Source organism: Panthera onca, chromosome B1 (genome assembly GCF_046562875.1).
Source record: "Panthera onca isolate mPanOnc1 chromosome B1, mPanOnc1 haplotype 2, whole genome shotgun sequence".
Taxonomy (NCBI): Eukaryota; Metazoa; Chordata; class Mammalia; order Carnivora; family Felidae; genus Panthera; species Panthera onca.
Genome location: NC_138342.1, coordinates 16,261,628 through 16,286,924, shown reverse-complemented (window position 1 = coordinate 16,286,924; position 25,297 = coordinate 16,261,628). Strand labels below are relative to the sequence as shown.

At 41.1% G+C, this 25,297-nt stretch overlaps 1 protein-coding gene across 3 annotated transcripts in view; it reads right to left on the bottom strand.

The window, feature by feature from the left end:
• Positions 1–2,370: 2,370 nt before the first annotated feature.
• The window catches only part of SLIT2 (slit guidance ligand 2), a 375,056-nt gene continuing 352,129 nt past the window's right edge, over positions 2,371–25,297 (bottom strand). For all 3 annotated transcript variants that reach the window (XM_060655343.3, XM_060655344.3, XM_060655345.3), the window contains 5 exons: positions 23,996–24,126; positions 11,348–11,502; positions 5,669–5,960; positions 5,253–5,464; positions 2,371–4,138 (listed from right to left, as the gene is read on the bottom strand). In XM_060655343.3, coding sequence (XP_060511326.1) covers positions 3,897–4,138; positions 5,253–5,464; positions 5,669–5,960; positions 11,348–11,502; positions 23,996–24,126 — 1,032 coding nt within the window. In that variant the 3' untranslated portion in view covers positions 2,371–3,896. The remainder of the gene's footprint in view (positions 4,139–5,252; positions 5,465–5,668; positions 5,961–11,347; positions 11,503–23,995; positions 24,127–25,297) is intronic.

Genomic DNA, 25,297 nt, shown 5'->3' with positions numbered 1-25,297 from the left:
TATTTATTTAAATGTTTATTTCTTTTTGAGAGAGAAAGAGAGACAGGGAAGACGAGCAGGGAAGGGGCAGAGAGAGAGAGGGAGTCACAGAATCTGAAGCAGGCACCAGGCTCTGAGTTGTCAGCACAGAGCCCGATGCGGGGCTTGAACTCATGAATGGCGAGATCATGACCTGAGCCAAAGTTGGTCGCTTAACCGATAGAGCCACCTAGGTGCCCCAACTCATGTGAGAATTTAATTTTTTTTAATGTTTTTATTTATTTTTGAGACAGAGAGAGACAGAGCATGAGCAGGGGAGGGGCAGAGAGAGAGGGAGACACAGAATCCGAAGCAGGCTCCAGGCTTTGAGCTGTCAGCACAGAGCCCGACGTGGGGCTCGAACTCACAAACTGTGAGATCATGACCTGAGCTGAAGTTGGACGCTTAACCGACTGAGCCACCCAGTCTCCCCTCATGTGAGAATTTAAAGTAAACACAGTAGGGATGTCTAATAACTATCTTTTCATATTAGAAATGTACATTGTTCTGGGTGATAGCTTTGACTCCGCATGTGCAAAATGTTTTTTGTTTGTTTGTTTTAACTTACTGAAGTCTGTTGGAAATGCTCTGCAATAGTTTCTTATTTAAAGGAATCCTAGGGTCAAGGCTTTTTAAGTGAAAAGCCTTTTATAACATGAGTGGGTGCCCTTAATTTGTTTCATTTGCTGTAATTATTTGGCTATTAATTTTTCTCAAACAAGGGCTCCTGTGCAGAATGCAGTCTCATTGCAAGGCAAATGATCCCCTAAGAAACCTGCTAGCTCAGCCCAAATCCCTGGCATGCATAATTCTATTTTGTGCCTTTATAGGCAGGGAGGAGAAAGAATATAATCTGAAAGCTACTAAGACTTCACTTTTCTTCCTTAGAAAACAAAAACAAAAAACCAAACATATCTAATCTGGATTACTTAATAATTTTTATATCTGTTTTGAGATACAGATAGAGCATGAGCAGGGGAGGGGCAGAGACAGAGGGGAGAGAAATCCCAAATGGGCTCTGTCAGAGCCGGATGCGGGGCTCAAACTCACAAACTGAACCATGAGATCATGACCTGAGCTGAAATCAAGAGTGGGATACTTAAATCAAGAGTGGGGTGAACCACCTAGGCACCCCTCTAATCCAGACTCCTTAAATCAACGTGATGAGTAGGGAGAACAATTGTGCCAGGAAATAAGTTTCCAAGGTTTCTAAAAAGCCCCTAATAGAGGGTGCCCTCTCTCTTAAACATGGAGCCACTCTGGTCTAAGAGGGCTAAGTGGGATTCAGCTTCTCTGTCTTCAAGCTCTTTATACCTGTGTAAAATGGGAGTCCCCAAAATGACATATTTCATATAAAGCCCTTTGTATAGTGCCTGGCATATAACAAGCCCTCAGAGGGGTGCCTGGGTGGCACAGTCAGTTGAGTGTCCGAATTCGGCTCAGGTCATGATCTCACAGTCCGTGAGATCGAGCCCCGCGTCGGGCTCTGTGCTGACAGCTCAGAGCCTGGAGCCTGCTTCGGATTCTGTGTCTCCGTCTCTCTCTGCCCATCCCCTGCTCATGCTCTCTCTCTGTCTCAAAAATAAATAAAAACATTAAAAAAAAAAAAAACAAGCCCTCAGAAATAGTGGCCATTAAGATAACACATACCTATAAACAGAAATCTGAATCCTATTATCTTTGTAGATGCTTCTCTAGTGAATGCGTGATTCCCAGTCCTTGAAGAAAAAAAAAAAAAAAATGAAACAATCAGTGGGAATAAATAAATGTTTTACAAAGACTATATAATATTTATACAATTAAAATATAGACATTTTAACCACGAATAAGTGATTGGACATTTGTGTGTGTGCACGTGTATGCAAGTGTGTGCATGTGCATGATTTTCTTCAAGGAAAATGAAGAAATGTTAGCATGGTGGTGAAGTAATAATATTCCATGCAGCCCATATGGTTTCCCTGTTCTGGATGCTGTACCTCGATATCACTAACCCTTGCTTCCAGTGCCTGTGGAGAAAGGCACTCTGTCGTTCATTGTTTTCCGCCTGGTTCTAATTGAGAGGAAAGGAGAACGAAAATGAAATACCAGTTGTGGTTTAGTTAGACTTCGCCTTATATATTTTTTTGGAAGGAATTAGTTGAATATGCACTTTTGTCAGAGCAAAGAATGTATTCTTCTATCCATTCCTTTCATGTGGCCATTCCAAAGTCCCCCGATATGACAATATGCTGATCTTAAACCAATTCCTGTCAACAACATGATATGTTTTCTTTGTATCATTTTGATTAAGAAATTCTTAAGGAGTGGACTCTAAATATTTTACAATTTCTAAGAAAATCACCAAGCTGTTAGTGAAGTAAATATCTGTTTAATTTACAACCATCAGTAGTATAACTGATATTAGTCTGGAGAAAGACAAAGCACAATGAATTATACATGTACATCTAATTTTTTGTGTAAAAAAAGTTTTTTGAAAAGAAACATCTGCATCTTCACAGGGTACCCTGGGATTTTAATAAGGGAAGAGCACAGTCCACTATAAATCATTATCAATTCTACATTGTAATTTAGCAGCAAACATGTTAACATGGGAACATTAAGGTAATAAAGGAGCTTTATTGTTTGGGAAAAAAAAATCACAGTTCTTGACATTACAGCCTTTTTTTCTCTCCCCACCCACCCGCAATAAAAGGGCAAAAAATGTCAAGGAAATATTAATTTGTAAAATACCTACTCTTCTAGTGTTGACTGCTATATACCATTTCTGTTTTGTGGGGACATGTTGCAGAGGGGCGGGCCACTTCTTTCTGTACAATGACCATCTCACGCATCGACTTTACACACTCTCTGCAGGTGTCCTGAATGAGGCCAGTAGGTCAGTGACACCAGTGGTCAGATGTCAAGGTAAACAAACAGATCAACACATATTTATCCCAAGATAACACCCTATGTTAGTACTATTGCCAAAAAAACCCAAAAAATCCTGACTTTTAAGTTTGAAAAATATACAAAAATATCAGGACAATTATAAATTAATATATATTAAAGCATTGAGAAACAGTAAAAGAATGGCCTAAAATGTTAAGTACAATGTACTTTGATACAATAAATATTTCTCATGGAAACTGAATACTGTATAGGGCTGTTTAGAACTCATAGAAACAAAAATTCATATTATTACTAATTTATTTATCAATAATCTATTGGTTCTTTATCATCTCCTTTATCATTTATATTACAAAAAATTAATACTGGAAAACGGTAGATAAACACTTTTGTGTGCTTCTTCTGCTAACATGCTGACGTTTACAAAGAACATAAAACTTATTTTAGCACTCCCATCTCTCTCGGGAATAGAACCCTTGTCTTCAGGACACTATTTTGCACATCGTGTTTCTCAACCATTTGTCCTACGAACTCTAGAATGCCATTCCTCCGCCTTGCGTCCTCACATTCACACGCGCGTGCTTGGTCTGTCCTCATAAACCACAAAGAGGAGCACGAGGGCGCAGGGGTTTTATGCTCTGGGCGATTTCACGGCAGCACAGGGCAGCTCGGCTCTCCCTTTGCCTGTGCTTCTGTCTTCAGCATGTCGCAAAGATGAATTCGAGTTGCAACGATTCCCACTTTCCTTCTGATGCCTCCAGGGATCTCTCTCTTCATACTTCTCTAGCATCGGGGAAGCGTTAGTTCAAGCATTTTTTTTTTTGTTCCCAAATGCAGGAAAAAAAAAAGTCTTTATTCTCATAATAAAAATAAGTCTGTTCTGTATTTTACAATATATTTCAAATATTTCCACTATGAAGCATTATTAATTAGTCCGACATGGTCAAGAAGTAGACGACATTTCCCAAAGACAAATGCTGCCAGGAACGCGTTTAGGAGGCGCACCTGGTACAGCCACACTTCACCACCTTTTCCACCTCGTCCACAAACGAAGACCCGTCAGTGCATTCGAAAGAGTATTTCCGTCGCTTGCTCCTTAGGGGTCCGCAGCACTGCCCTCCCGTACATCCACCCCTGCATTCCAGCCGGGACACCTTCTTGGTTGTCTGGCACGCGGCATAGCCCTGCTGCTTTTGGTAATAATCTCTTATTCGCTCCCCTCGACACAAGAGTTCTAGAAAAGAACAAGAAGCACAAGCATTTCCAGGGCAGCCACTGTGAGTCATGCCAAGTGACCGCGAACCCACCGCTCAATTCAGGAGGTCCTCCCTTTGTCTGCCAAGTGTAACTGCTGTCACCATCCTTCTATTCCGTATGATGGGCTGCGGGCACAGCCTGCTGGTCTTTGCAAAATACTTCTTTTGGGGGGGGGCCTTTATTGTCCGCAAAGCGAATACTATATACGGGGACTATAAATACCATGCTATTGGACTGACAAGAAAGTTGGATTCCTAAATCTTTTCCTTTATTGCAAAAATACACATCTTCTGTTTTTACACTATGAACAGCTGGTTTTGTTTACCACAGGGAGCAGTTTCCCGCGAGTGTGCAATTTAATTTATTAGACCTGGGGTTTCATATCATTCAATCTGTTACTTAATACAAGTAACATTCCACTGACTTCATAAATTACCCTAGTATGAACTAGTTCAAAAAGAGACATCTGCTAAAAGCTTCCACGGGCACGTTCCTCTTGTCTCGTCCCTCTGATGCACACGTTGAAGTGCGCGCCAGCTGGAGGCAAGGCACGTTCCGATCACGCAAAGGAGAAGAAGGCGGGCCAAGAAGTCAGCACGTTTCCCTCCCTCTCACCTGCGTGCTGTGCTGTGCTGAATCGGTTGGTTCTAAGGTCAAAGGTGACTCTGTCTTAAAACTGGAGCAGGACGGTGAGGGCCCTCCCCTCTGTGCCAGAGACGAATTAATAATATATGTGGATGGGGACAGCAGGTAACGGGAAGAAGCGAGGGAAGTAAGCGTGCTGCTACGCAAGGTAAAAAGGAGTATTTTTCACGGCACATCAGAGAAGACGTGTGGAGGCGGTGCAAAATCCGCTGTGGAGGCTGAGGACACTTTACATCTGGTGCCCTCACACCACTGGGAAATAAATCACCAGCAGCAACTCTAAGCCAGACACAGACCTGGTGCTCCTCAGATCACTCCTGCGAGTGTGTGTGTGTGTGTGTGTGTGTGTGTGTGCATGTGCGTGTGTCTCCCTTTCTCTCTTTTCAAAGATGAGGCGTCCTCTTGCTTGCTGGGTCCCAACGATGGGTCCCAGGCAGGTGGCTTACCTCGATCACAGCTGTCCCCGGTGTATCCACTGCTGCATTCACAGTAGGGCTGCCCAAGTCCTGAGAGCCTGCATTTCCCATGCTTGCATTTGATCCCCTGGCAGGGGTTAAAGAGGTCCTCCTCTTCATCACAGAGGACTCCCCCGTGGCCCTCGAGACACTTACAGCTGTAGGAGAATGCATTGATGGGCAGGCAGGTGCCGTGCACACATCTACAGCGAGGAGGAACATGGGAATACAAACGCATCAGGCAGAGCGGATAAGAATGGAGAAAGGGTCATGGGAGGACTATGAAGGAGATGTGCTAATGCGCCGACTTCCTCCTCTTCTCCCTCTCCCCCTCCTTCCCTCCCTTCCTGGGTTTTGCTTCGAGGATTGGGGCATGTGTGTGTAACTGCCAAGCAGCCCAAACTTACTTATTTCCCAGACAGGGGTCATTGGTCCTCTGGTCACAGAGGGGCCCGGTCCATCCCTCCTCACACTCACAGGTGAAGCCCGACTGGCTGCTGGGCTGGCACGTGCCGTGGGCACACACCTTCTTGTGGCACGGCTCACAGCCTGGCAGGATACCGGTTTGCATGGGCACCTTGCGGAAGTCCTGGAGCTCGCTGTTGATGTAAAGGTTCCGGATGCAGCCGTGGAAGCTGGTGCCGTTTTGCCCAGGGGCCTGGCGCAGGGCCGCGGCCACGTTGTTCTTCCCGGGCATGCCTGTGGAGGGACACAGGTCAGCGGTCGGCTCTTCGGGGGAGCCTCAGCCATTTGCCACCCAGACCCGTTTAGGTCTTCCTGCAGGGTGGGAGTCAGTGACACTCCTTTAGGACAGCTAGAGACCATGGGCATCCAGTCCTGTGGTTCTCTCCCTGCCTGCACATTAGAATCATATGAGATCTTTGAAGAAATATTGATGCTTAGAACCTCAGCGCAGACCTACTGGCTCACATTATCTGGGCAGGGGAGGGGAGGGAGAGGAGAAGGGTGTTTCCTTGTTTTGATTTGCCTTTTTGGAAGATGCTCCAGGCAATTCTAATGCGCAACTAGAATAAAGAACCAAATTCATTGGTGGTCAGTCTCTAATTTTTAACATTTGTTTCAAATCAAACCTGACCCAGAGGCATAAATACATAAAACCTCAAAGTGTAACTACTGTAGGCTAAAGGCAGGATCAGGAATGGGGGGAGAGATCAGTGGCCCCCCTTCTCTCCACCGACGTCTTCAACGTGGACACACACCCTGGAAGCCGACAGCTCCGGGAGGCACAGTGAGAGTTGGGTGACATGCTCAGTGTTGCCCAGTTAAGGAGCGGGTTGCAGTTCCGCTGATGAGTGAACCCCGTTATCTCTAGATAGCGGTTTTGTCCATCCAGTCTTAGGGGGTGAAAGCTGCAACCTTTCACCCCGGCCCTGCCAAATTCTAAGCTGGGAACCAATTCAGCTCAGCACTGGCAACATCCTGAGCCCAGTTGTGGATGTCAGCGTCTGAAAAACGCTCCCATGCTTCCTGTCATGACAGCACCTCATTGACATCATTTTTATTTTCTTGCTAATGGAGAGTGAAGCCTTCATATGCCAAGAAACCAGACATACAAAAGAAATTCCTCTGAAAACAGAATTTGCAATCTTTGCATATATAAGTTCCAGTAGTGACAGTCATCTGGTAACCTTCATTTGGCAAAACTGAGGAATCTTTCCATGGCCTAAGCCAGACCCTGAAATAGTTCCTGGATGGGATCCTACATGAGACAAGCGTCCAGATTGCAGTGGGGTAAGGGGAGGGAGCCAGAGGCCTTCATGGCGGCTGACGTCCCCCGCAGCACTCACACCCTCACTGTGCTTGGCTGTGTGCTCTGAGCTACTGGCTGGAGGGCACAGGCTGGGGAAGACTCCATTCTTACTCACCAGAGAGTTTGCTGCTTAGAAAGACCAGGACCCTCACACTCCCTGGGGCCTGACTCATGACAGCACCACGTCTGTATTCAGAGGAGCCGCCTTGGAGTTCTAGCAGGTACCAAAAGCAGACAGGCGGGTGTACAGAGTCACTAGGCCAGAAGTCAAAGTCTTTATTGTTGGTCTGTGTGCCCATGAGCCTATCATTTTCTTTTTCTTTTTTTAAATGTTTACTTATCTTTGAGAGGCAGGGAGGGAGAGACAGAGCATGAGCGGGGGAAGGTCAGAAAGAGAGACGAGACACAGAATCTGAAGCAGGCTCCAGGCTCCAAGCTGTCAGCCCAGAGCCCGATGCGGAGCTGGAACTCACGAACCATGAGATCATAACCTGAGCCGAAGTAGGACACTTAACTGACTGAGTCACCCAGACACCCCATGAGCCTATCATTTTCAACCTCTCTCGGGTTTGGTCTTCTCATGTAGAACATGAATGGAGGGACCAGAGCAGTTGTTTCCAAGTCTTTCATACATAAGAACCACCACAGGTCCATGTTCGGGAGGTGGCTCCGGGCCGTGTTCTCTCCCCACCTTGAGATTCTGACTGGTAGGAACGCTTGGGGTGCAGGGATCTAAATGTTAACATGCAGGGTGACTTTGATGTAGGTGCTCCGTGATCACACTTTGACAAGTACTGAATGAGCTGTGTTGGCTTTGAAGTTCCATAACTTCAGACTTTTAGTCTATGTCCATTTGGCCCTGGAAACTGAGTTGCTGTTTAGAGCAAGTCAAAAGAATGAAAGGTACCATTTCCAGGAAAGCACAAGTTAAAAAAAATTCCTTGGTCTGGGAGAAGGTCTTCCAATTTAATCGTATCTATAGACCACGCATGTATGGTCTTCTTTTTCACACATTTGAAAAGAACTTCCAAACTATTTTTAATAGCTTATTTTGATACAGGTCCAATACACCTACGTGTACATGTTAAGACTAAATACCAGTGAAGTTCCATGGCAGGAAGAAACAATTAGTAAATGTATTCCTTTCATTCCCAAAGCTAACACTTGTATACAAGATCTAGCTATGATTATAATAATTTTTAAATGAAAATGATATATCACACATATATTTACTTTGAACAGGACATCACAGAATTAAAGCTATTCTGACTCAACCTTTTCACATGCTTGGCACATTTCTGACCAGTGAACCAGGTCTGAATTTACCAACAGAAGAAGACCCATGTTGGGGCTCAGTCAGTTAAGCGTCCGACTCTCAGTATTGGCTCAGGTCATGATCTCACGGTTTGTGAGTTTGAGTCCTACATAGGGCTCTGCACTGTCAGCGCAGAGCCTGCTTGGAATTCTCTCTCTCCCTCTCTCTCTGCCCTGCCCCTGCTCATGTGCTCTCTCAAAATAAACAAATAAACTTAAAAAAAAAAAAACAAAACAGAAGTAGACCCATGTTGATTTTCTGCTTTTAGCCTTTCCTCTATGCCATGGACTATAGCTGTAATTCAATCAATCTACCAAACAACAGATAACTTGGTAGACCATTTTTAACTTTAACAAGCTGTACATGTTTCAACATGACAATAAAGAAATCAAGGGTCAAGACTGGGGTCCTCTGTCCAATGGCGGCAAGAGGACGAGATGTGTGATTCATGGAGGAGTCTCTCAGTGCAGTTCTTAACTTATAACAATTCTATTAGATAACGCACATTCTGTTTAGACTATTATATAGAAAATCAGAAAGATTTGTTGTTTTGTGTTACGTAAAGCCTATGTCATGGGTAGCTGATAAGGCCTGGGAGGGAGAGCTGCCTCCCTGTTTTACTAAAGAACACTTCTGCAGGTAGGCCTAAGGCATGGGGTGCCGCGCCTCCAGGCTGGCCTTGGGGAGTGCACCTTTTCAAACTTGGGGAAAAAGATGAGCTGAGGTATGTCACTCTCTTTTGCTAACTCGGGTTCTCCTGCCTTGGCCACACAGAACCCAGGGATGTGGTCTTATGATTATGTTGTATTTTTTTAAATTTGAATTACCCTTGAGACTGGGCTCTGATTTGGAAGGAAATGGACCCAGGTGTTCTCTAGCAGTGAGGCTAGATTGGAGGTGGTTTCCTTAAGGCCTGGATGGACAGAGGTACAATATGGATTCTTCCTGACCCTCCATCTTTAGAAAGATTGGCACTTTTCAGTTTGGAATGAATGTAGAACTTTTTCCCCCCTTTTTGAAAAATGTTCTGACCTAAGCACTCCCATTTTGTACTCCCCCCCCACACACACTGCATTGTAAAGGGGTTTTAAAAGATTCAGTGAAATGGTTTCTGATGAAAGCACAATAAATCAAGTGTAGGACAAGTCCAGAAATAAACAAAAAGCCACAAAACTCAGATGGCTTCCCTTTTTGCTTGATGTTAAAAAGCGAGTGGCAGTGCAAATAGATGGCTTTGGGGTCAGACAGACCAGACCTGGACCCAAATGAGGTCTCTACTACTTCATAGCTTTGTGAACTGGGACGAGTTTTGTAAAGTCCTTGAGGCTGTCCCTTAGCAACTATGAAACAAAATCATACCTACTTCCTAAAGTCTCTGAGGATCGTGCTGGACACAAAGCATGTGCTCAGTAAGTATAATTTCTTTTCCCTCAAACCACAGGTACATCTGTGACCTGCTTTACCAATCCCAACATAATGGCTGTTAACTGTAGTGCAGGCTTTTATTTTTAAATGAATCTCCTAGTTGTGATTATCATGAAGCAATTACATCATTCAACTTGCTGAGCAGATTCACTATGCAATCCTTGTATTACAACCTACTATGGTTACTTGAAGACTTGTCTGTTTTCCCTACTCCCCTGGGCAAGAAGGGATACTTCTTCAACTTTGTAACGTTTATGCATGTATTAACTTATTCTCAGCATATGGTAGATACTCAATAACCAATGGTTCCTAACAATTCAAAAAGTCTTTCAATGTGTTAAGATCTTCTGCTGAAAATTACAAAAAAAACAGGTGCTCTGAACTTTCAGGACAATTCCAAAAATATTTTCAAGAACGTCTTGGAAGGGTTAACATAATTATGTAGAATCCCAAGGTTACTATTTGGCAGGAAATAATGCAAACTTTGTGAAAATGCCCGTCCTGCTGAGGAAATCACTTACATTGACCTGCTCAAGAGCTTTAGCTTACTTACCTTTAAAATGAGTTAATTTTATCAGTCAATTCACCTCAATCCAATGTGATTTAATTCAATGTAACTCAATTCAATATCACATGCTTTCTTGCTCCTTTGCCTGAAAATTGAAATTCTGTACCACCAGCTTACAGTTGCCCCCCACTCTACCACCTGCTCCCCCCCACTCCCCGCTGCCCACACACACACACAGAGGAAGGTTCTCTTCTTTGTGGGTCCTCTCCTCTGGACTCCTTCAGAACTTTGCCCACACCTCTGTTCCTCATCTCTTCCTCGTCTGCCTTCTTGTTGGTTTCAAAAAAGAAAAAAAAAGTCCAGCAACTGCACTCTATTGTTCCAATCCCTAATCTACCCTTCCAACTCTATTTCTTGTTTGTTCACCTTAAGGTCTTAGCTCAGCAGAAGTACTTCCTGTTATGCCATACAAGTTGCACATTTAATTCATTGTTCATTCATTCATCATTCAATTTGGTTAATAATTATCCTATTATCTATATTAGTTGGCAACTGGTAGCACAGATAATATGAAATGATAACATCTGACAGAACTTTTTTTCTTTTTCTTTATAGCTTGGTCTTGACCCCAACAAAAGCAGCATCCCAGGCCCATGCATTATTGCTCTCACGTGTGTGCTCTCTCACTCTCTCTCTCTCTCTCTCCCTAAGACCTTGCTGTGTGGTCTCAGGTGTGCTGTGTAATTTTCAGCTCTTGTTAAATAATAAACCTCAAATTTTTCTCCAAAATTTTCTGATAGTTTTTGCTAAAGGGCACTTTGCAATCATAATACGAACCACAAGAACCTGTCCAACCACAGCAGTGGTTACTGACAGACTGAGACAGGCACAAAACAGGTCTCTTAATACATATCCAGGGCTCTTTCTTTTCTATCCATGCTGTCCATCTTTCAATGGCTGATCACTATTGGTCAATGGCCACAATACCAGGAATCAACAACTTCAGAATTAGTCTGTGGTGAGAATCACAGGACTTGGGGACCCACTGGATTTGCGACAGAGCTTACCTCCTACATAGAGCGGAGAGTCAAAATTCAGAGTCGACTGCTTTGACAAGTTGGTGATGATTTTGGGACTCCCTCCATCCACAGAAAGGGAGAGACTCTGATCCAGGGCAAGTAGTTCCACAATGTGGAAGTTTCCATCATTGATTGTCTCCACGCTACAAAGAAAAAGCAACGTAACTAATGCTTCAATTTTCCTTTTATTAACAAAAAGAAGTTAAAATACAAATTTCAGTAAGCACTTCTTAGGAAAAAGATACTCCTATCTAACATTAATAAAGACAAACACTAGTAGTTGATTTCAAGATAGAAGATGAAGTACAATCAATTTCTACTTTTTAGGAATGGATACAAAGTAAGCTTGTTTTCCCATTGGGAGGGGTGGAAATGGATACACTGACTCACTCTCTAGTCATATTCTTCCACTATGTAGAAATTATAAAGGATAATTTATTCTTTTGCTTTTAGATGCCACTGAAGTTTTGTTTTTCTAGATACTGTTACTCCAAATTGTATTTAAGACAAAGAACCCACATTGGTACCAAATATCCTCTACAGATTATCACTGGCTTTGATCTTTTAAATGCTGCGCAGTAAGACTTACCCGAACACACACACAGATACAGGAAGAATCAACTTGGTGGGATCATTGTGCTTGGTAAAATGTATTAACTGATAATACACTCTTCCCTTCCTTGCATTTTCAGAGGGATGGCCATCAAATGAGATTACTGTGAAGAAGTCTATGCTCAGTGGAGAGTAACAGATTCAATGGAATGCTTAACACAGTCATAGCCAGTAGTGTTGACAATGCTTCTTCAGTTTTCTATTACTTTTAAGGGACAGGTCTAACAGTCATTCCAGAATTTGAGAGGGCATATGGAAATTCACAAAATGGCTAAAAACAAAAAGATTAAGAAACAAAGATAAATGAAAAATGGGGAGTTAAAATAAGATGAACTGGGGTACAATTACTAGGCAGGTGCTATATGGCTGTGAAGTGTGCTTGTAAATCTAACACATGGGTTAACAGCAAAGAGGAGCATGGGGCCAATGAAGAAAACAAGAATTGATACATGGCGCAGTGTCATGAATATATTAACTTCCCACCATGGGGGCAAAATATGGCATAATGGAAGTTGGGGCCAAAAGTAAGTAGTGAATATTAAAGACCCAATATGCTGGGATATCAACTAGGAAGATGGGAAAAAAAAAAGGCTCAAACATGGAAATATGGGAGCATGTGATAGAAAAACTGTGCATACTTAATATTCCCTATACAAGCTGATTGCTTAAATTTCTGGGTACTGATATTTAAGTTTGCAAATAGGCCACGCCTGGAAAATAACAGAAAAAAATGTGTTGACATTTCTGTATGGTTCTCACCACAGGTGTCTAATCATATCCCTTTGTTTGCCAACACAGAATAAAAAGTTTTTGTGGTCTGACCACACTCTAAACCATTCTGCAGAACTGTGAAAATATTTGAAGTTTTCTGGTTTTAAATGGTTGCAAGAGTTCACACGTACAAAGATCTTTGATAATTTGTCTCAGATATCATCTGAATGATAAATATTAAATCTGCCAATCAATGTTTTTATCTTCTGCAGATTTAATTATCCCAACACTCAATACCATTAAAATCAACAGAGGAAACAATATACAGGAAAATCATTCACTAAAAAAGTTGGATACCAACTGCTACTGGTCTTAAATAGGATTGTCTTCTAAAGGAATATACCAGATGGTATTATTAGCTAATGGGTAAGCATACAGATTGTAGAGTCAGATGAACCTGGATTTGAATCCTGGTCTTGTATTTATGAAATGTTTGACCTTAGATAAGTTACTTAATTGCTTATACACTTCAGTCTTCTCTTCAGTAAATGTTAATATATATTTCACCCTCTGGTGATTAATTTGAGGTCGTATGAAATACATTATTTTTTTTACAAGTGCAGAGTGAGACATCCAGCATATAGAAAGTGCAAAGTTAAAAGTTAGGTATCAGCATCACCATCACTGCCACCGCCATCATCGTACAAATAATCCAGTATTATTTCAGTATCTTCTTCAGGAAGAAATTAGCTTTATTTTTGATGTTAACTGTAAAATAATGCTAAAGACTAGCAGAAATATAACAGCTTCTTTGGGGGCATATCTCGTTCAAGTTACTAAAAGTTTTACATAAACTATTAAAATGAAGATGTACATAGAGAGAGTGGGGACCAATTAATTGCTTTTTCCGTTGTGATCATATACAATATGTAAGTGGTTTTCTATGACTGCTCTATGAGCACTGACCTTGATTAAGTCATAAATGTTAACATGGGACTTGCTTTTTTCTTTACATTCGCAAAGAAAAGTCCCATTTGTACTAGAAAATGGTTCCTGGTCACACATCAGTCTTAGACAATCAACGCTGGCATGCCATCGTTAAAGATAGTGTTTGATGCAGTATAACTGAGAGTAAGCTACTTCAAAGCAGGAGCCATGTGTTATTTATTTCTGTATTCCTTAATGTATCCAGGAAAGTTTCTGATAAAGAGTAGATGCTCAATAGATGCATGTTAAGTAAATGAAATGTGAGGGAGTTTTATTAACAATAACATACAGTTTTTTTAGCACTACTAACTGGATTATGGGTAAAGAGGTTTCAAGCAGACCCAGGGAAGGACATCCGAAAGATGAATTTTACTTAAAAATCTGGATTTTTCGGTAGTCATATTCTGCAGGAAATACTGGGAGATAAATCTGGTTCAGTCTGTCCTCCTTAAGATGTGTGACATTGGATTAGTGTGACTTCAAGTCATTCTTCTGTTTTATTTTCCTCATCAGGGAAATGCAAATAATAAGACCAAAGAATTACTTAGCCCAGACTATCGGCCGGCTGCTGTTCTAAGAACTTCACATGTAATAACTCTTTTAAGAATCAAAACAACCCTAACAACCGGGCACTTAGGGTACTCAAGGGGGCAAAGCCCGCTGCTAAAACAGATTTGAAGCTGGGGTTCCTGCTTCTAGAGTACACATTTTTTAATTATTACGTGCCACATTTACAATAAAAAACCTGAAAAGTAACTAGTACTATACAAATGGCATGTGTTCTCATCACTACCAAGCTTCTAATAGGTGGTTTTTCTCACAAATATCCCAAGAATAACGTTCTATGAAAAAAAAAAAAAAAACAACACTTATATGATGGTTACACAATTTGGTACATTTACCAGAAATCATCGAATTGTAAAAAAAAAAAAGAAAAGAAAAAGTAATAATCTTATTTAAAAAAAACGTTTGTTTATTTTTGAGAAAGGGAGAGAGAGTGAGAGCAGGTAAGGGACAGAGGGAGAGGGAGACAGATGATCTGAAGCAGGGTCTGTGCTGACAGAACACGGGACTCGAACTCAAGAACATGAGATCAGGACCTGAACCAAAGATGGACTTGTAACTGACTGAGGCGCCCAGTCGCCCTCAAAGTCATAATCATATAATTCGAGTCTGAAGGTTATGAGAAGACATATAAAGTACATAGATTTCAAACATGGAATGGGATTCTATTTTCCCAATCATATGTGAAATTTAGACTGGTTAGATTTTTTTCCTCCCAAAAGTTATCACTAAACTTAATTCCATTTATATTTCCCTGGAATTAAATGAGGCCTCACCATGGTCTTTTGACAGATAAGTAGTGTGACATTAACATTTTTAGATTCTTTGCTCATTAAGATGATACTGTGTGTATGAGCCTGAAGAGTGTACTTGAGAGCTAAGAATATTCTAAATTGGTGTTTCATGCTGCCCTTTGAAGCAGGAGATTAACCAGGGGATGTCCAGAAATCCTTTGCCTCTATACCATTTAAAATAAAAGCAGTGACTAACACATCAGTTGTTACAAGATACTACTGAGCCATCATCGATTTTACAGTCTATCCCGGTCATTCTTACCTATCCACTCACAATGCACAACATCCTTTTGGGTTCTGAGAAGTATTGATATGTTCTTTCACTACTCCCGAGGGAACTGTGTAGTTGATGACTCATGAGAGTCACAAGTGAATCACTTAACATTGAGACTTTCCACTGGGAACACACATTGAATTTATTACCATTAGTATGCATTTAGTTTTACTACACTTGCCTATTAGCTGAGATTTTGTTTTCTTGATTTTCTCAGTGGATGTATGAAAACAAAGCAGCTACTCAACTATGTCTTGTGGTTTTGTTACAGAAAAAGAGTTTAAAAACTCAGAGCCTAAAAGAAGAGAGGCTCTAACTTGCCTATGATTTTTTCTTTTCTTTTTTCTTTTCTTCCTTCCTTCCTTCCTTCTTTCCTTCCTTCCCTTTTTTTTAAATGTAGGATGCATCAACATGACATTTTTATATTTCTATCTTGACCTTAAATCTTAAGGTATTTCAGTAGTTTAATAAAGGCAAACAGTTTACTTGGCTTATATGAGCTCTAGTTTTTCCCCTTAAAAATTTAAAGAATCTGTTGGCATATTCTATGCAATGAAATAGGAATCAGAAGCCAGACCAATTCAACTGGTCATCTCATTTTGATTATCTCTGGGATGAAGATACTTCATCTGTGGAGATGGTGATAAAATATTTCCCTGTTTACCTCTTCAAATCAAAAGGAATAGGAGATCAAAGGGGATTAAAGGTACTATTATTATTTTTTAAATGTTTATTTATCTTTGAGAGAGACAGAGAGTAAGAGCAGGGGAGGGACAGAGAGAGAGGGGGACAGAGTTCCTGAAGAGGGCTCTGCTGCTGAGAGCAGAGAGCTCGATATGGGCTTGAACTCATGAATGGCAAGACCATGACCTGAGCCCAAGTTAGAGGCTTAACTGACTGAGCCACCCAGGTGCCCCAGGGATTAAAGGTATTAATGCAGGTGCATACAAGTTTTCAAAGGGATGTCTTACAAAATAATTGATTGACCAAGCATACTTAGATTTTAATAAGTGCTTTTGAGGCAAATTACCTAATTTAAATAAAAATGCACTAAAAAAAGGGACTTATATATTTGAACATACAGTAAGAGTCACATGTAAGGCAATGACACTTGCATTTATCCTTCCTTATCAGGATATCTGAGCGTCAAGAATATCCATAAGCCACGAGCATCAGTAATTATCGTGAGCCACTTGTGCCCTGGCACTATAGCAGGGATTTTACATGTGTTACTTCCAGTTCTCCAAACCACACATGAAAAACAGGTATATTTCCAATTGTTTAGACTAGGAAATAGAAGCCCAAAGGGGTGAAGTAACTTGCTCACAGTTATAAAGCTGGTAAACAGTGCTGCCTTCCCATACGGCATTATCAAGAACTGCTGAGTGTTTATCTTGGAAATGAGACCTCGCAGATTCTGTCTATTGTTTGTTTTTCCAATGAGACTAAATTCTTCTCCTTCTCCTTGTTTTTTGTTTTTTTTTTTTTTTTTCATGTAAGACTGTAAGTTGCATAACCCAGAGGCTGTATAGCCAAACAAACCTAATAATTGGTAGGGAAAAGTCCTCTGATGTCGTGTTGTTCCCTAAATACTAAAAGTGCTTCACGCGTGGTACAATTTCCGCTTTCATAAGATGGTTCATCTGATTGCCTCATTTAAATAAATTCAATTTTTAAAAATTACAGTTGACACAATGTTAGTTTTAGGTATGCAACACAGCAATCCAACAGCTCTATACATTATGCTGTGTTCACTACAAGTGTAGCTAGCCTCTGTCACCGTATAATGCTATTAAAGTACCACTGGCTATATTCCCTATACTGTACCCTTTATCCCCGTGACTTATTCATTCCATAATTGGAAGCTGGATTTCATTTTTATTTTATTTTATTTTATTTTATTTTATTTTATTTTATTTTATTTTATTTTTAGAGAGAGAGAATATTTATTTATTTTTAAGTTTATTTACTTTTTAGAGAGAGAGAGAGAGAGAGAGAGAGAGAGAGAGTGCACAAGCAGGGGAGGGGCAGAGAGAGACGGAGACACAGAATCCAAAGCAGGCTCCAGGCTCTGAGTGGTCAGCACAGAGCCCGACGCGGGGCTCGAACTCGCGAACTATGAGATCATGACCTGAGCCAAAGTTGGACACTTAACCGACTGAGCCACCCAGGTGCCCCTGAGGAAAAGAGAATCTTAAGCAGGCTCCCATGCTAAGCACGGAGACTGATGCGGGGCTCGATCCCAGGCCCCTGGGATCACGCCCTGAGCTGAAACCGAGAGTCAGACGCTCAACTGATTGAGCCACCCAGGCACCCCTGATTTCCTCATTTTTAAATAGTAGTTGACTATGTTTCCCAAGAAGCTGTCTGGTTTGGAAAATAACATTAATCTGAATCTAAAGAAAGAAGCGTGCCATTATTATTATTATTATTATTATTATTATTATTATTATTATTTTAAGTTTCTACTTGTCTGGATGAAAAAAAAAATGTCACTTTGAAGGGCAATTGTTAGCCTGCTTGAGAAAAAAACATCCATCCCTATCTCAGGATCTAGTGCTGATGGTAGCTTTAAGTTTAGGCAGTCAACCTCATTCATTCATTCATTCATTCATTCATGGCATTATTACCAAGTCCCTTTTTATGCTATTCTCTCAGCACAATAAAAATTAGGCATGTGTGTGATATTCTACATTCATTCACTTGTTAAGAAACTTCCGTCATCTCTGTTGTTGCACATCAGGTTCCTTAGACAGTAGGGTGCTGGCAGTGTGTAAAATCGGTTCCCTGATAGAAGAAAAAGAGTCCGGACTTGTCGCATTTGCTGACCGCCGTGGTGGACACATCCCCAACACGGCTGATTTCTACATCAACATCAGGCATGATGTCCCAGAATTTGGATACGGGAAGAGATGCACACCACTGGCTCTCGGAGCACAGCTCAAATATATTCCTTTTACACACGTGGTTCTCAAACTGTGGTCCCTGGGCCAGCGCGTCACCTGGGAGCTTGCGGCAATGAACGTGTGGGAGCTCATCCGAGATCCGAATCAGAAACTAGAGGTGTAGCCCACTGATTTGTTTTCTGACACATTTTTCAGGTGATTCTGATGTGTGCTATTTAAAAACAGTAGCTCCCCACCCCTGCCTGCATGGCTGGCCCTGTTAGTGGTATGGAGGTCTGCAAAAAACTTCAGTCTTCTGTCAGATAGAAGAGATAAAACGAGAAAATGTGCAGGCTACTTCAGTTCTGTGAAGGAGGAATAACTACTACATCTTGGGTTCTCTTAAACATACTGAAAACTATGTTAACTGCTCTCTCTAGACATAATTCCGCGATATAATGGTTCTTATATCGATCCATTTAAGACAAGGACTGACATCTAAAATAAAGTCTTGGGGCACCTGGGTGGTTCAGTTAGTTGAGCATCTGACTTCGGCTCAGGTCATGATCTCGTGGTTTGCGAGTTTGAGCCCGGCATCGGGCTCCGTGCTGACAGCTCGGAGCCCGGAGCCTGCTTTGGATTCTGTGTCTCCCTCTCTCTCTGAACCTCCCCTGCTTGCACTCTCTCTCTCTCTGTCTCTCAAAAATAAACATTAAAAAATAATATTAAAAATAAATAAATAAAATAAGGGGCACCAGGGTGGCTCAGTTGGTTGAGCATCCGACTTTAGCTCAGGTCATGATCTCACTGTTTGTGAGTTTGAGCCCCACATCTGGCTCTCTGCTGACAGCCCAGAGCCTGGAGCCTGCTTCAGATTCTGTGTCTCCCTCTCTCTCTCTGGCCCTCCCCCGCTAGCACTCTGTCTCTCTCTCAAAAATGAATAAACATTAAAATAAAATAAAATAAAATGAAGCCTTTTAAACCAAAAAAAAATCATAGAAAAACAATTTAATGTATAATTATTTTCCCCTAATTTCATCAGATTTCATTTACTAAAATAAACAAAATCCATTTCCATCAATGTTGAAGATTAACCAGACACCTGAAAAGAGGCACTCAATGTACAAACTTATTCCCACATACAGTGTTCCAACAGCACATTAAATAATGCAGAATTTGGAAAATAAATTTTTACTACATTAAATGTTTTATAACATAACATCATGCAATTAAACTGAACATATTTTCTGGTGTAACAATATGTAAGACTACTCCCTTTTAAAACATTAGTGTATTTTAATAATGTTACATAAAGTAGAAACACCAAGATTTGAACATTTAATTCAACCAGACAAAATAATTACTAAGCAATTTATGGGAGAGCAGATGGCCACAGTGTTATTGATGGCTTTCTCTATAATGATGGAGAAGGAGTACCTTTCATCAGAGGTCACATTTTAGTAGGGCCTGAGCAAGGTCAGAAGCATTTGGATAAATGCCAGAAAATTAGTAAGAGCAGAAGGAAGAGTTGGGACCAATTTCAAGTTGAAGGTGAGGGAAAGAAAAAGATGAGGAGGAACTCCAGGTTTACGACGCCTCTCAATGACAGTAGGAATGTGACAGGGACACAGGTTTGGGTGAAGCAAAGAAAATAAGCTGTATTTCGGACATTCTAAATTTATGATCCCAATAGCTAGCACTATTTGGTATATGTTGTTCTAAATATTTTTCATGTATCAAACATAAAATTCTTACTACAATCCCACAAAATGGAACCATGATCCACTACACCCATTTACCAGGTGAGTGAGGCCCAGAGAGCTTATGCAATTTACCCGTGGCACACAGTTAATAGATGGCAGTGCTGGGGCTTGAATCGAGGCAGACTATCTTTAGAGCACCTGTCCTTTTCTATTTAATTTTAGTTTGAGTGGTAATGCCATCCAAATGGCTCAAAAATCAAAATGATGTGAAGTGGTGTTCATACACAAATCTCTTGCTTCCATCCCACTCTTTCCTCTCTATTCCTAGTTTCTCTCTCCTTTTAAAAAAAAATATTTACTTATTTATTTTGAGAGAGAGTGAGAGAGTGCACATGTGTAAGCACAGGGAAGGGGCAGAGAGAGAGAGAGAGAGAGAGAGAGAGAGAGAGAGAGAGGGAATCCCAAGTAGGCTCCTTGCTCAGCACAGAGCCGATGTGGGGCTCTATTCCACAACCTCGGGATCATGGCCTGAACTGAAATTAAGAGTTGGATGTTCAACTGACTGAACCACCCAGGCGCCCCATTCTGGTTTTTCATTATGCAAATACATGGACATAAAAATACATGTATTTATTTACCCACCTTTGACACTCTTCTGCCTTCTTTTTCTTTTGAACAGAGCACCGCACCTTGAAAATCTTTCTGTGTCCTACATAGAAAACCTCCTCCTTCCCTTTCCACCTCCCTTTTAAACAGTACATTCCATTGTACAGACTAGAAAAGGGCTGTTTCCTAACTTTTGCTTTTATAATCAATGATGCAGTCCAGTACCTGTGCACATATCGTGTCTGTATCTTCAAGTATATCTGTGGCACAAATTCCCAGAACTGGGATTTCATAGGTTAGAGAGTAAATGTATTTGTAATCTGGATACATATTTTCAATTGCCCTCTATGGATATGGTAAACAATCTGTACTTCTAGTGTTAATGGATAAGGATAGAGAATACACTTTCAACTCCCCTGCTATACTCCAGAAATAGATACCAGAAAAATGTTCCTGTATTGCTACATGTAGATGAGAATGAAGACAATGTGAGTGAGGAGTGAGGACAGAGCTAAGTTTGGGATTTAATACTCAGAGTGACTTTATGGGGTACGTGCTGCATCATTATTTATAGTTATGATTTATGAGACACAGAAACATTAAGTATCTGCTCCAAGTTTCTCCCCCAGTAATTGGTCAAGCCTAGATCTGAACACACATCTTAGTGCCAGGATTTTTACTTGTCAAAACTAAAATCTCCTAGCGTGCTGAAATAATTCAACTGTTGTCTATAGTTTCTATTTCACAGAAGCATTTATTTTCTATTCCATACTGAAGTATTAATATATTCATACACATATAATATACACATATCAATATCAATCATCAACCAATCAACCAATCAATCGTCTCTCTATCTGAATTCTAGGTAATTGTTGCTTTTCTTTTACCTAAAAATAATGTGATGATTTTCTTAATTTTTGTGCCATAAATCAAAAACCAAGAGTTAAATGAAAACTGTTTTCCCTGGACCTTACAATAGATGTCCCCATTAGATGATCTGCAAACAGAGAAGTAAACTTCCTGGTCATAAAGAAAAGCACATTATGTGATATTATTCTTTTTTGTAAACATCATATGGTATGCTCTATTGTTTGTCAGGCAACGATGGTAAGAACATAAACTGAAGATAAGCTCTTTATGGTAACTTCTCATTTTGATATAACCACATGGGTTTCTACAACTTATCTAGAAGTATTTTAAGTATATTTTATGTGAACACTAGCTTTAATAAACCAACTTCAAGAACCTTTACTATGGTTTCTGAGAGTGCTGTGCTCTTTCACTGCATAAAATAAAAGAGAAAAGTAAAAAACAAAAATGAACCACAAAACCAACATTCTGAAACTTTTTTTACAGGCTCAAACAAATTGAGGCTATATAATTTGAGGCCTAGCGATATCTAAAATGTTGGCATTAATTCATCACCATTTGGACATGAAATTCATACTCCATTTGGAAACCAATAATGATGTGTTTGTTTCCATGCTCTAAATATTCCCAAGTGGGTTAGCTCACCACTAAGAGGACTTCCTGAATTCCATTCATGGCCTACAATTGTCACCTACTTTCTCGGGACTGTTATAAAGGATCGGGATAGGACGTGAAGGGTTTTGAAGCACATCGATACACACATCAATAATATAGAGGCCAGGGGTGCCAGTTGGTTAAGCATCTGACTCTTGATTTTGGCTCAGGTCATGATTTTACGGTTTGTGAGATCAAGCCCCGCATCAGGCTGGGTGCTGACAGTGCAGACCCTGCTTGGGATTCCCTATCTCTCTCTCTCTCTCTCTCTCTCTCTCTCTCTCCTGCTTGCATTCCCTCTCTCTCTTAAAATAAATACATAAATATATTAAAAAAAGGTAATATAGAGGCCAGTATCTCCAGCTTTATGTCCTAATCAATGCCCCCAAAATGTGTTGTCAGTATTTGGCTTACAGATGCTTTTTGTTCACCACATATAGTATTTTTTTTTAAATATGAATCTATACTTAAAGGATGGAATACTTGGGGCGCCTGGGTGGCTCGGTCGGTTGGGCGTCCGACTTCGGCTCAGGTCATGATCTCACGGTCCGTGGGTTCGAGCCCCGCATCAGGCTCTGTGCTGACTGCTCAGAGTCTGGAGCCTGTTTCAGATTCTGTGTCTCCCTCTCTCTCTGCCCCTCCCTGTTCATGCTCTGTCTCTCTCTGTCTCAAAAATAAATAAACGTTAAAAAAAAATTTAATAAAAAAAAAAGGATGGAATACTTATATTAAAACATCCAGATTTATGCCTTTCCTTGAAAACTCAGGAGTTGTGGTAAAACTGGGGCCCACATTTTCCCATGGCAGCATTTAGGGAGAGTTGGGTAGATGCAGTCTGGCCCTGTTTTGACAAAGGTTTGCTTCTAGCTCACTCCTGTCACAGACACTTCTATTACACTGCCAACATCAAGGCTATTTATCATGGAAGTACTAATATAATTTTAAAAAGTTTGATTTTTTCAAGAGTAAAATGATGAGAACACAGTTTTCTCTTGCAGCTGGCCTGATTAGTTCATTTAAGTTACCTGCCTGAAAAACCCTGACTGCATATGACTTTGTGACCTCGCTCTAATTGGTGGCAGTTATTTCTATGATAGTGAATTAGTGTTGAGATCCAACAGAGGTTAATCTTATGCAAAAAGCACGTTTCCAGCAAAATTTATGCCCCATGAATACCACTCCTTTTGTATCTTCAAAATATCATCATTATCATTGTTATTAGGAAACTTCCAAAATAAATAACATTACCGGTCACATATTATATGTGTCCCTTGGCTTATTATGTGTAATCTCCCTAAGACCAAGGGTGTTGTTCCTTAAAGCTTGGATCACGGCCTGGCACACAGTAGGTGCTCAGTAAGTACTGCTGAATGAAAGGTAATGTTAAATTCCTCACTGTGCTGGGTATCTTGCAGTTTCTTTTCTAGAGCTACTCGCCACCTGTATTCACTCTGCTCTGGGGTCTGGGAGACTCATGTGCAAACTACATTACTGTGATCAGTGGGTTCCTTTTTGTCTGGAATTTGATTTTGCCAAAGGGGAGCACAGGCAGGGGGCTGTTGGGCAGGAGAAGGATGGCTGGGTATTTAAAAGTCCTGGTTCCTCCTCCAAGGACTGACTGCATCCCTTTGTTGAAGGTCGCATCTCCTGCCAAGGCAGTCCTTGCCACGAGTCCCTTTCTGAGCGTGGATTTCCAAGAGTGCTGCCTCCACTTACCCCTTCAGGCATATGGGCAGTAGCTGTATCCCTCGTTACTGGTCCTAGGTTACTGTACTATCCCTACCAATCTTTGTAAAAAGTCCCCTTAAGAATCTCTCCTCCATTATCCAACTTGAGTATGGCACCTGTTCCTGCCGGGCCCCTAAATAAGACACCGATCATAAGCCTGCTGTGGCCAAATTACTCCCTCCCCTCACCATTACAGAAAAATAGAGGAGAAACGGCTCTTCTCTCAGTAACCAAGAGATGTTCACCTGTAAATGGCAGAAGCTGGGTGGGAGCCGGTGTCGTAGCTGGCACGAACCCGTCCCCGATACAGTTCGACGGCAATATGGTCCTTGTCGCCTTTATACAGGAGGATTCCACTGTCTTCGTCTGTGGCAATCTAGTAGGAAGTAACCCTGACATTAGGACGCACTGTCACCCACACGTACTTCATCAAAAAGAAGACTGTTTAGTGAAGAGTTTTTACTACAGCTTATTTTTTCCTTACAGCTATGAGAAAACAGTAGCGTGCGCTGACAGGACGAGTTGAAAGGTGACCCGCTCCTAAATTACTTCGATGCAAATAGATTCATAAAGAATTAAAAAAACCAACAACACAGTAACAGACACTTCAGTAAACACCACTGGGTGTGCCTAAAACATTCTCTGCTGGAGATCTTCACTTACCTGTTCTTTTCACTCCTGTTCCAGGTTGTCTTTATGGCATATATGAAATGTAACTGCACTGAGTGAGACTGATTTTTATATTCCACATAAAAAAACATTCTTCACAGTTATGGCATGAACAGTGGGAGATCTCTGTTTTTATCCTGCTTTCTAGCCTTTGTGGGCTTTTGAGGACCAAGTCAGTAAAAATTAGGATTTATACCTGAAGCCCACTAGGTTCTTCTTGTAACAATCTGGTATGGCAAATGCTGGAAGACAGGGAGACAGGCTTTCTACGGAAGGCCCGTCTGTCTTCCTGAGTCCCATTCCTCATGATGGTTAAGGACACTCACTCATGACACTCATGACATTCACTTGGAGTGTCAAGGTAACCTGAATAAGGAGTGACGCCTATGTTAATCGGCTAAGGTCATCTGAATTCAAAATATATTAAAATATTTTTCCTACCAGATAAAATAAACATGCAGTCCCAGCTTGCCCCTGTGTGTCCTGAATTCATAACTCCTAATCTAGTCTCACCTCCTTCGTGCAGGTCCGAATGACTTGCTTAAGGGGACACAGTGACTTGGTGAAAAGTCTTAAAATAAGATCAGTTTGTTAATTTCATGTCGCTTCTTAAAGTTTCCGGGGGAAGAGTTAAAAGACAACGGCTGAATATTTTGTCAAGGTGTCTTGTCTCACCGGTGTTCTCCTCACCTGCAGAATTCCTAACAGCACCCTCCCCACCCCCCTGGCACCATCTCACAGGGCACAGAGCCTGAACTCTGAGTCATAAAAAAAAAAAAATGAATAAAAATACCTTTACCAGAGCACAAACCATATATTTTGTTGCGCCCTATGTGTTTCACAATCAAGTAGTGAATAAAAATACCTGGTTCCCATTT